The sequence below is a fragment of the Rissa tridactyla genome, chromosome 1 (assembly GCF_028500815.1).
Source record: "Rissa tridactyla isolate bRisTri1 chromosome 1, bRisTri1.patW.cur.20221130, whole genome shotgun sequence".
NCBI lineage: Eukaryota > Metazoa > Chordata > Aves > Charadriiformes > Laridae > Rissa > Rissa tridactyla.
The window spans coordinates 212,415,254-212,427,927 of record NC_071466.1 but is presented as its reverse complement, the minus strand read 5'-3'; the positions used below and the strand labels follow the sequence as shown (position 1 = coordinate 212,427,927).

The window sequence follows — 12,674 nt, the reverse complement described above, 5'->3', positions numbered from 1 at the left end:
GTCATAAAATAAATAATTTGTAAATAATCCAACCTTAATTTTCATTGCAAACATGACAGAATAAATGTGAAGTGCAAGTGTCTAAAAAGGACATATTCACGAAGCAATAAGCGCGTATACAAAAAGACTGGCCCTCCAAGAGCATTCATGATGGTAACTTTCTGCCACAACTCTCCTGTCAGTTCAAAACTAACAATAGTTTCCTGCCAGTGCCAACATCTTGATTTACAAACGGAAGTTACGTTGATTTAAACGTAGGTGTCATGTTGCACTAACTTATTTAGGGAAGCCCCATCAATCTGACCACCAATTTAAACCCACATAGAGAAAGGCCAGCTGAAAGAAGATAGCTTTGACAATCCCTTTATGGAAAAAAAAAAAAAAAAAAAAAGAAAATACCCCGCTCCATAAAAATGTTTAATAAACATATTTGAAATGTATGCAAAGGGTTTTAAAGCACTTAGCTTTATTATACATTATTAACTAATTTGAATGAAACAGTAAATACTAAGCACTACCTGTTTGTTGACAAAGCCTTATAGACAGTGAGACTACTGAACTGCAATATACCACCTGGACACACAGTTTCTGAGTGTGATAAATATGTTTTTGGTATCTGCAACCTCCTGCAAAGCTTAAGAAAAGAAAGCGACTTCACTTCAGTCTATGGAGATTGAAGACTTATTTTGTTCAGTTAAAAAAGGGACAGAACAAAACTCAAAAGTGTTTGCCTTCCTCTTCACCCTAAAAACAAAGTGTAAGTGCAGGGAAAGCCACAACTTACCAGTCCTAAATATGCTAAAGTGATCAAAAGTAAAGGAAGGCTATGAAAAAATTAATCTTAAAAATCTGCTTAAATGCAGGTGAATTTCAAAAAGATTTCATTTGTGTTCTGATATATGTAAATACCTATACTATCAGCAAAAAAAGTTACAAGGTCTCAGAAGTTGCATCATGTCAATTGAATAAATAAGAAGAAATCCAACACCATAAAATGGGAATATTCAAGAAAACAAGTAAGTTTCTACTAATGGACCTACATTTCCTCAATGCGATGCATCACTTTACTACATTCCTAAACAAACTATAGTTCCACACACGCTTCAAGCAAGGGAAAAACAGGAGTACCACTGGAAAGGACAGTCTCACCCACCGACCATTTATTCTCACCCCTGCGCTTCTCTCCCTGCATTACAGCAATACAAGCATTTATACAACGATGTAGTGGAGCCCACCCAATTCAAATCAACCTGATGAATGCTCCTGCAACAAGGAAGAATGCAGGAATTCAGATGGGGAAAGGACACCACACCCTCCACCATCAAAGGCAACAACATTTTAAGGGGGTCATGAGATTTTAAAGACCCTCAGTTCAGCCTGGGCTCCTACAGGCCAGACCTTTCAAAGGAAACTCAACTTCATCCAAAGCTTTCCCGCAAGGCCATACAAGTTTCTGTAACTCACTAACTCTGACCTCTGAATCTGCGTTTTAAGTCAGAAAACTATCCCCAGCGTGCTTGCTGATCGCCTCCCTCGAGTAATAGCTGCACTGTACCAAGAGGACAGCCAGCAGATCTAGCATTAACTAGCAGTATCCGAAGAAAACAGAAGTGAAAAGTTAAGACAACACAGAAGAGTAACAGCGAAGCAAGATCCAAGAATGGTAAGCACTTCTCCTGACCTCTAGGTTCAGGAGCCAAACAACTTAGTACACATGTATTTTTCATGCTTCATCCTCCCACTACAAAAAGAAAAAGTTACTATGCTACTACTTCTGATCCAAATGCTCATATGTCACTACAGTTATGTACAGTGGTAAATTCCCCTGACAGTTTCAAGAAAAAAATAGAGCTAACATGAGATTAATATTAATGTTATCAATGAAATAGTTTTTATGGAGTCGTTAATATACAGTAACTTACTATTTTAAGTATCTTGTAGGTTTCATTCTTTTCCAGATAGTTGAACTGCAAGGTGGGGGGGTGGTGGATTATTTAACTCTTAAAATATTTCAAATTTATCCCAAGTCTTCAAATTAACCTTTTTCAAATCTGCATTATGGCTCTTTATCACCTATGTCCTACAATTCTTTATCACTCAGATCTTCAGTTTTTCATAAAGAATTATTCTTTCAAATTTCAGTAAAGATGACTTAGGAGACAATAGCTTCTTCTAGATTTCTCAAGTCACAGTATTTCTAAAGATTAGAAGATAACTGTGCTGTGAAATCAGAGTAACAGTTGTTAAAGATGACACTCCACATAATGTACCTTCCAGCTTGTATTTTATGAATGGGTTTTCAGGGTTCATGGTTCAAAAATATATTAAAAAAAAACTTAGCATGTAACATAATAATTGTATATCCTTTAGCTATTCATTATTACACTTCATTATAAAGGTATTTTAGCTTACTTCTAATCTTTCCTTTCCCATCATGCAGTGTTGTATATGAATCAGGACTTAGTCTTTTTCCTTTCTTTCAATCTCAGCTCACTAAAAAGAACCGATGACTACAAAGCCTCTTAAACTACATCAATCAGCTTTATATAATTATTTACAACACTTTACCCCAAAATGCACAGCCATAAAAAATTGTCCATTTTCCAGCATTTATTTTACGAGCAGTTTCACTTGGTCCTCAGTTCACTACAAATTCATTCTGCATACAAGGAAGGGAGATCGGAGGCGCAGGGCAAAAACTGAGCCAGCCTTAACCAAACAGACATTTCTTAGCCTAGGAAGCTTTATAAAAACCCAAAACGCACTTTTCACCATTGCAAGCACAGGAATAATAATGCGTACTTGCTAAAGCGTTATATCTTTATCTGTTAAGGCTGACCTTAACATTTGTTTTAATTCCCAAGTTTATTGCTCACGAACAGAGAAAACAACAGCCCAAGCTATTTCTTTACACACACTACAAGAACTCAAAAAGAAAGGAAAAAAAATTTGCTTTAGATCACAAATCACAAAACCCTGAGGTTCCTTTATGAACACAAACTAGAAAGCCAGCTGTAATGAGATGAGAGGTCAAGATAAAAACAACCATCAAACAGAAGCAGCCTTTAATCACACCATTGTGGTCTTGATTTGAACTGGTGAAGCAAAAAGTTTACCACCTCATTACCAGGCCACACTGGCCATTTTCAAAATATAAGATTACATTGCACAGCATCTCTCCAAACACAAAAAATGCACTCCTGCCATCAGTCAACCACAAAGAAAATATGGAGAGATGATACGATAGTGAAGCATGATGAATAGCAGGTTAACTTCCAAACTGCACGCAGTGTTAAGTTTTTAGGGTGTGGGAAACAATACTAAAAGCAGAAAGACAAAGCCAGGAAAGAATTATTCTGTACAATTTATTATGATGGCAGAATAATAATTAAAAAAAATAGTTGGCACTGCATCCTATACATTTAAGAGGGGAAAAAAATGAAGATGTCAGCAGCTTGTTGCAACAGTATGTACTAACATTTAGTGTAATTGTTTGCAAACTGAGTTCATTGCAGCAGCTCAAATAAGTTCACTGCACTGACCTTTCTTCAAAGGAGAACGCACAGGAAAACTCCCAAACATAAAAAGCACAGTTTATAATTGTACGAATTTATCATGACACTACACATTTTCTGGCACCTAAATGTCAACAACTGGAGAAAATGTAGAAAATTAAACAGCTCCTTCTGTGGTGTGACATTCTAGGCAGGTTACATACAGCCAAGATTTCCCTGACAAGTTATCTTTAAACATAAAATAAATCAAGATTAATCTAACTTAACTACACTGTATACTCTTACCCACCCTTTAAGCACGTGACCTCACTGTCCTATTGGGCACACAATGTTAAAATATAATTTGAAATATGGATTTCTCTAATCCTTATTTACAAAAGCAGACATTTATAAAGGCAGTCTCTATTAAGGCTTTTATTTCTGTGGAATGTCTCAGTTTTTAACACCTTTTCAGATTCTCTATATTGCCCAACAACTGAAAGCAACCTCCATGAACGGTGAACTTTGCAATTCTGTCAATACTCTTCCCCAATATTGGAGAAGATCCAGTACAACAGGATCCGAAGCACACACTTACCTACAGAACCTGATAACTATTAAAAGTTATGTAACAGCAGTAATTCCCCTATTCACTTTCCAGTGAGGATAAGAGAGCTGTGGTTGTTCAGCCTGGAGAAGAGAAGGCTCCGGGGAGAACTTATAGCAGCCTTCCAGTACCTAAAGGGGCTACAGGAAGGATGGGGAGAGACTCTTTATCAGGGAGTGTAGCGATAGGATGAGAGGTAATGGTTTTAAACTGAAAGAGGGAAGATTTAGATAAGATATTAGGAAGAAATTCTTTACTGTGAGGGTGGTGAGACACTCGAACAAGTTGCCCAGAGAAGCTGTGGCTGCCCCATCCCTGGTGGTGTTCAAGGCCAGGCTGGATGGGGCTTTGAGCAGCCTGGTCTAGTGGGGGGTGTCCCTGCCCATGGCAGGGGCGTTGGAACGAGATGATCTTTAAGGTTCCTTCCAACTCTAACCATTCTATGATTCTGAAGTACCAAGATATTACGGATTTACTTCTACAAGCTGTTTCAATAAAATAATATGCTCTATGTAACAAGCTGCTAAAACGACAAACATAATACAAGGTAAAAATGGCTTTTCAAGCTCATTAATAAGGCTGGCAGAAAACCAAATAGATATCAACTGCCTATGAATAAATTTAGGACAGACAGTAGAGGTCAGGTTTAATCATTTTAGGACTGAGATTCTAGAACAGCCCTTCACAAACATCAATAGGAATATATATTCCATGAAATGTATCACAAGAAAATAACAAGTAGGACTTATAACATAGCCTGCACATAACAGCATTCTGAATTTTTTAACCAAGAAGTTATTAGCCTTCATAAGTCTGACATTCCCACATTTTAGATCATCATTTTAGATAGATTTTCAGTTTGAATTACACTAGGTGATGCACAAATTCGGAATACTAGAGACTCCTATCACTTTTAACACATCTAGCTATTCTAGGGGCCCACAGATTTCGTGAATAAGTTTACATGTACAGAAGTATGTAAATAAACGCATCTTCATAAGATGATAAATATCTTACAGACTGAGGTATTTAGCAGAGAGAAGCCTAAAACTAATCTAATCTTCTCTGAAGCATATTTTCAAAAAAAGCAGCATTTTCTGTTGTGCCCTTGAAGTTCATCACTTCGCATGGACTTAAGCATCTAATCCACCACAGGAATGTGCTGCCCTGCAAAGAAGAGACTGTATTTTGAATAACATTATTATTAACCACCACAAAAAGTACTGCCAAAGTCTTATCTTTCATTTGAATACGGGTTTTCATTCTTGCTAACGTAACGCAAAGCTCTCCAGTCTGGAATCATGCCAAAATCTCACCAAAACCAATGGCTCAAGCCATGACAGTATTTGTTGTACTCAAACCAACACCACCACAACAGCATCTTGGTGAGTCACACTTAACACAGCAACTATGATTCAAAAGGTAAAAAGACTTACAGGTATTTGTTATGCTTAAGACTATACATTAGGCAATGACAGCAATGAGATGCTCTATAAAACAAATGAAGATTAATATAGCAGCGTTTGACAAATTAGGATATTCAGGTTGTCATCTACGCAATACAGCAAATACTTTAAATGTCAGAAAGTAAACAAGTGTGAACAGCAATACAAAGGAGAAAACAGATACAATTCTATAAAAATATTAAAACAGCTCGATATACACTAACCACGAGCCCTAGAGCTCAGCAGTTCTTTCAGTCCTTTTTTTGGTGTAGTTTTTCCCTTTGCTGCATTTAGCAAGCAATTCCTCTGTCATTTTTGTTTTCTTCCAGATGACAAGAACAGTCATTTTTCATTTAGTTTGACAAGAAATTTAACCAACAATTTTCTGTACTTGCTTCCTCCCAGAAAATCAAATGGTCTTATTTTACTAACATAGGATATAATTATCCTATGATCTAGATGCTCGTTCTTCAATGGATTCAGTACAGTTGTGTGGAAAATAAGGTACATTATAAATACAGTTCCTGTGAATATGAATTTATATCCTTATTTCTACATGATGTAAGGCTAGGTAATGTTGCTGCCAAGAATTATATCAAGAAGTCTCACATCCACAAAACTTACGAAAGACCTTTAAATACTCAAAACAGTTCACTGAAAAGAGCTTATCTTACCCATCAGATATGGCCTAAAACAAAACTTCTGGGTCTTTCATCTGTTTTTTCAACTAAAATGATCAAAAATCACAGTTTTCTATGGGCTCAGATCTTTTCAATGCATGCCAAAATTCTTTTGGGATCAGACCTCTATACTGGAATTTGAGTAATACATTTATTTTTTCCTATAAAATGAAGTCCATTCATTTTATGTTGGATTTTTACCAACTACTTTAATTTACTGGACCGTCACATATTTTGGAGTTCTTAGCAAACCCAAGATACTTTCCCCTCAGAGTTACATGTTTTATTTATACTGAAAAAACAAACATCAGCTTGTTACAGAACTCACCTTCTTGAACATGATACCAGACTACCAACACAGAAGTCTTACAGAGCACACATTGATCAAAAATTTGCACATTAAGAATGGTATGTGCCAAATCTCAGCTTTATTTGGTTATTTTTAAAGGACTGAAGAGACAAAACTCAGAGTGAACATTTTTGAGGAAGAACCATCTTCCAAAACCCACTGCAGAAGTACATTTTTTCTAAACTACAAACTAAGAGTTTCTTTTTTCTTAAATAAAGGAATCTACTCACTCATGACTGGAAACTTCTTTGCGTATAACCCAAGACAGGTCTCGAAGCAAGGTATCTTGTTGGAGAAGGTTTCTCAGAGGTATACATGTCCTGATGATTAAAAAAAATAATAAAGAGACAAATCATTTTTCAACTTCGAATAACTAGAACAAATGTTCATATATATAAACCGCTTTTCCTACTATCTTTTCATCCTCCTTAAAAAAAAAAAAAGAACACAAAGATATTCTTGTTATGACAGAAGAACTTTACTGCTTATGGATATATTTTGAATTTTATCAACTCAAAAGGAGTACTTTCCTTTACCATTCATACTATAAAATTGTGTGCATGTATTAGTTCAGAAAATATAACTGCTCCCAAAAGATAACAAACATTCTTAAGAAGTTAAAAGTACAAGACTACAATATATAGTAACTGAAAATACCATCAAAGTAGTATTTTCCTTTAACAACCTCAACTAGCAGGAAGATGCAAAATAAAGATACTCTTTAAAACACAAGAACTACAAGTATGTTTTCTAAATAAATATGGGTTGGCACTAGCGTCCAACACTTCCTCCTCAGAAAAAAAAAAAAAAAAACAAACAACAAAACGGAAATCCAGCAATCATAAATCATCAGATCAGTCAATTCATAATGAAAATGAAAAAAACGAAACCCAAGTAGGGCAGATATGCATTCACTAACAATATGCCTGGCTCTCCCCAAAGCAAAATATAGAGGACTTAATCTCCAACAATGACAGCACAGCAAGTACATTTTGGAAAGTTTATTATATAATCTCCATCCTGCTGCTAAAAGCAAGTTTGTACACGTCTGATAGAACAGTTAAATGAAAGTAACTTCACCTCACAGCTGAGATGAAAAGAAAAAAACAAACATATCTATTAAGCTATAAAGAGATTTCCTCTAATACCTGCACAAATAGAGAGTTTCCGTAAATTAAGGAATATTATGCGATTTATTTCCTCTTTTCAGAGCCAATTAGAACTTGCTGAATCTGACCACCTGTGCTAATCCAGACAGATAATATCTTGTGCTGACTCAGATTTCAAGTCTCAACTCTCCCGATCTCTTAATGTTAAAAAAAAATAAAATAGAAAAAGGCAAAACAAGAGACCTAACTTTTTCAAAAATATTGAGTTTGTGTAACATTCACAGCACACACCAAACAAATAGAGGAATTATCACAGGACTGGATTCACATCACAAGAAGGCTGCTATATCAATTACTAAAATCAGTTTTGTAAAAAACAAAAACAAAACAAAAAAAAAAACAATAAAAGAAACTCCAACAAAACAAAAAAAAAAATCCCACATCAAAAAAAACAAACAAACACATCCAAAACCACCCAAACACCACAAAAAAATCCAGCTGCCAGAAGGACACCTTCAGTAATGCTGCAGACTGAAAATTACAGCCAACTTTTTTTTGTATTGACTTGTAACACAGGGAAGAAGCTTAAGAGGGGAAGAAAATGGTATGATGCTGAGAAATACATATCCAAACGTTATAAAAAAATCACAGATGAACACAAAGCCATTAGATGGTGCAATCACTGAAGAAGAACAGTTTGAATTGCAGGTCCTGTCAATTCTCTATGAATGGCTGCTAAATTAAACATTTAAGCACATACAGCCTAATCAAAGATAAAGCGTCTGGTTAAAACATATCACTAGAAGCGCAGTCTTGTCAGTTTCCTTTTGATTACTGATGTCAAAATTAGCAAATATAACTTCCATGACATTTAATTATTTACTGGACTAATTACAGCTATTACGTTAAGAACATCAAATGAGTCATACAGATGGCCCTCAACCCACACCCAAGGCACATTTGACCAGAGCTCAATACTACCTTTGGGCCCAAACTGTTCTTCAATCTTATGCAGAGTCAACTGGAAGACTGGAGTCTCCCATTCAACTTGATTTTTCCAAAGATCTAGTCTCACCTTAGTTTTGTAAATATGAACTAACAATACTTTGCCTCAGAGACATCACATTACATGACATTTTATTGTGTTATGTACAGGAAAAGGCTGCTCATTAGGAAAAAACAAAACATCACTTCTGAAAAGCACTTAAGGCTAATAATAGCATAATTATGCACCATATCGTTTATAAAAATCTAGTCACGTAACACAAAGGAAACGAGAAGGGGAGAATATAGCCGCTATATACTACCTAAAACCACATGTCATAACCATGAAAAGTGAATGTTTCAGTACACCACAGCAACCTGAATTCCGACTTTAGCGATAAAATGTTATTCCTATCTTTCCTTCTGCATCTAAGTATTTTGCTTAGCTACTGCTGATATCTATTTGCTAGCCAATATAGACTTCTGGTTAAATTCAGTTTTTGTTCTTTGAAATAACGCTGCATGTGTGCTTTATAAAATCTCCCTTGTTCACAACTTCATAGTTTTGCTGAAGGCTATTTACTTGGGCTATTTGAAAGTGCTTAAGTTCCTAAAAAAGAAAGTTTCATCTTTTACCTGTAATTTCGAGTATAGCAATAGTAATCAGTATCAGAAAGTCAGGAAAAGTCAACACTGCCAAATACTGAAAGTCTGTATTTTCTATTGCATTACAATATTGAAGTTTTTCCTAAAGATGTGTGTTCGAAACTAAACGGTTATCACTTAGCTCTGCCCTCTCCTGCACACAAACACTACCAACTATTACACAACAGAGGGAAGATAGACTGTTACTTGTGAGTGCCTTGCTGAAAGATATCATCTTGGAAAAAACTGCCTTTTTATTCAAAATAGTACCCAACGTCCTTTATGCTTTCCCGTGCAATTAACAAGGCTATAAAAAAAAAAAAAAACAAACCACACACACACCCCCCCCTTTGATCCTTCTCTTTTCCTGAAGAACTGACCCTTGTATTCCATCCAGTACTGCTTCTACTAACACACATCTACTAGCCCTTGGTGGTATTCACCTTAAGTAGTTGTGAAACTATCAGCATTCTAACTTCAATTTGAAAGGAATACCTGAAGTGAGAGAAGCTCTTCACAACTTCAAATTCAAGCACACTAATAATACATTCAATTCTCTAGATGATCTCCAGAGGTCCCTTCCAACCCTATGATTCTATCTGTTTCCACGCCTAGTGCCAGGTCTCTTTTTTACCTAATACTCTGTTTCAGGATAATTAATATGAGCCCGACTGCAAGTAAATTACAGCATACTATAATTCTATGCACTATGACTCTATCCAGAGAAAAAAAATGTCCTTTAAGTTGACAATTAAAGATTCAGGTCTAATCCGTGTGTATGTCATTGTAGTATCTGTTTAAGCTAAACGCCAATGAGTTAACATTAAGAATTTATATCCCCAATTCCCAAGAACCAGAAGTCACAGGAGCAGCATGCAACTGCACTGTTTAAACACACACACCCCCCAAGACAAAAAAGTCTAAAGAGAGCCTGCCTGGCACAAAGCATTATTTTACTGTCATTTACTTTCTTTAAACCAAAAATGTTATGGCCCCTCAAAGAAAACAGAGATTTCAGAAGCACAAGTTTTATAGATAGCTGGCTGGCAAACCATTAAGTCTGAAATTATTGGTTTCCATGCTATATAATCAGAGGGCAAAAGAACAGATGGTTAAAAGGCAGTTCTACTAAATACTTATTTTACACTGCATCCAAGTTGAATTAACTTCAAAGTTATAATCGGTAACAAGAGAAGTTAAAAAGAAGCAAAACTAAGTCACTTAAGAGCACGGCTATTAAAAAGAACATAATAAAAATTCCTAAGATAGCACCAAACTTCCGAGCATCTCAGCTCAGTAAAACGCCCAAAACAGCGTGAATGTAAAATTCGCAACAAAATAAGACTATTACTGTTTAAGAACCTACACAAAATCACTGACTGGCCACAAATGAGGAAGCACGCAGAAGTACAAATGAAACAAGCACAATGACACACCCTCCTCTTTGTTCATAGCAGGAATATTTACACTACAGAGCGCTGAAGCAAATTGCTTTTAGTTTCAGGCACTGCTGATTGGCCGCCGTATTTAATATACACACGCCTAGCAGAGTTTGAGTTTCGACTGTCACACAGCAGCTCTAGATTGCAGGGTACGCATCAAGCTAAATAACTAGGGAGAACAACTATTTAATAGAAGTATTCTAATTTAACTGATCCTCCACAAAATACATTTGTTGTGAACAAGGCAGATGTGCAGCCGCTTTCATTCCACTGTAATTCAGCGAAAGCTAAGAACTAGCTACACTCACAGCCAACTTTCTGTGCAGCTGCCTGCTCCGAACAGAAAACGGCACAAAGAAAGTTATTCTTAAGTGAATGCCGGCAAACGACTGGTACAGGAGTTTGGTGACAGCGTTTTAAGTCACCACTTGACCCTCATTCAGCTGGCAGTTCAATGGCTTCGGTGGTTTCCTACAGGCAACCATCCACACCACAGAAAGAACCTGAAACATCTGATAATTGGCTGTTTTGCTGACGGCCCCAGCAGAGACCAAGGGCTAAGGGAGGGCTGTGGAGACTGAAGGCTGCTGGCAGCTCGGCCTGTGGGGAGCAGGCAGGGCTGCGGACCCTTCTGTACCAGACCACGACGCTCTCAGCCCGGCACTTTTCACCGCATACCCGAAGCGTTACCAAAAAGCAGAGGAGGGAGCAGGTACAGACGGCAGCAGTGCCAGCAAGTCACCTTAAAACAAAAGTTCGGCCGTCCAAAACCTCCCTGCTCCCGACAGGGGTTGATATTACAGCCTCCCACCTTGACAGAAAAAGGGGGGCCCTCAGGAAGCCCGACACACACCCCCACACGCCCCCCCCAAGCCACACACCCCCCCTCCACAGACTGCCCTGCCTCAGCCCCAGCCCCCCTCTGACCGCGGAGGCCCAGGCCCCCGCAGCCCCCCGCTGCTCTGAGGGGAGCGCACCCCCTCACCACCCTGCCTGGGGGGGATCCCTTCCCCCGGGGCGGCCCCCCCACTGCCGCCACACCTCCATCAAAGCCTTACAATGGGACCCAGGGGCATCTCCAACAGGACTTCCCCCAGACACACTGGGCTCAGCTGCCTCCCGCCCCGCGCCGGCCCCACAGAACTCCCCACACGCTGCTGCTCCCCCCCGTCCCCTCCCCGTCCCCCCGCAGAAATAGTAGAGACCCTCCAAACACACCCACCCCTCCGCTGGGAATGGAACAGCCCGCAGCACCCCAGTACCCTCCGGGAGCCGGCTCCCGCCTCTTCCACCTCCCCAGCCCCGCGGGTGGTACTCGCAGCCCGGTCTCCCCCCAACCCCACCCCCCCGCGGGGGAGGATGGTATTGCCCGCCTCCCATCAGCTCTCTAGGAACTGGGTCCCACCCCGCCCGCTTCAATGGAGAGCTCCGGCGCTGAACCTCCCCCCCCCATCATCGTCGTCGTCCCCCCGCGCCCCGGGAATGGAAGGGTCCAGCCAGACCCCCCCACCCCGGGGGTCCGCACAATGGCCGGACGTCCCGTCTCGACCCTTACCTTTGGTCGGCTTCCTCCTCCCTTCCGGGGCCTCCGTCCGCCTCCTCCCCAGCGCCGCTTCCTCTGCTCACTGCCCCGGGACCGGCGGCCTCCGACCAGGAAGTGCCCCGGTGTGACACCGGCGGCCGCCGCTATGGAAACCCTCCCCGCCCCCGTCCCTCCCCCGCCGCCATCTTGGACTCACAACGAGGCGCGGAGGTGTCCGGCCCGACCGCGCGCCCCGCTCCCGCCGCAGCCATCTTGCGGGCCTTCCGTCACCGAGGCCTGAGCCGCTCTGGCAGCCTCAGGGGTGGGCGCCTGACGAGACCCCGGCATTTGGCCCCAGGGCCAAGCCTTCTGGCCACCAGCATCTACCCAGCTGGTC

The 12,674-nt window shown here is 39.8% G+C and overlaps 1 protein-coding gene across 6 annotated transcripts in view; it reads right to left on the bottom strand.

The window, feature by feature from the left end:
• Positions 1 to 12,409, bottom strand: part of USP6NL (USP6 N-terminal like) — a 131,262-nt gene extending 118,853 nt beyond the window's left edge. For 2 of the 6 annotated variants that reach the window (XM_054208003.1, XM_054208270.1), the window contains exons 1-2: positions 12,311 to 12,409; positions 6,806 to 6,895 (exon numbers count right to left, since the gene is read on the bottom strand). Coding sequence is in view for 3 of the 6 variants with exons in the window: in XM_054208270.1 (XP_054064245.1) it covers positions 6,806 to 6,809 (4 nt within the window). In the remaining 3 variants the exon portion in view is untranslated. Of the gene's footprint in view, positions 1 to 6,805; positions 6,896 to 11,973; positions 12,058 to 12,310 lie in introns of those variants that run through there. The other 4 variants (XM_054208099.1, XM_054208361.1, XM_054208453.1 and 1 more) reach the window with 3 other exon arrangements.
• Positions 12,410 to 12,674: the final 265 nt, after the last annotated feature.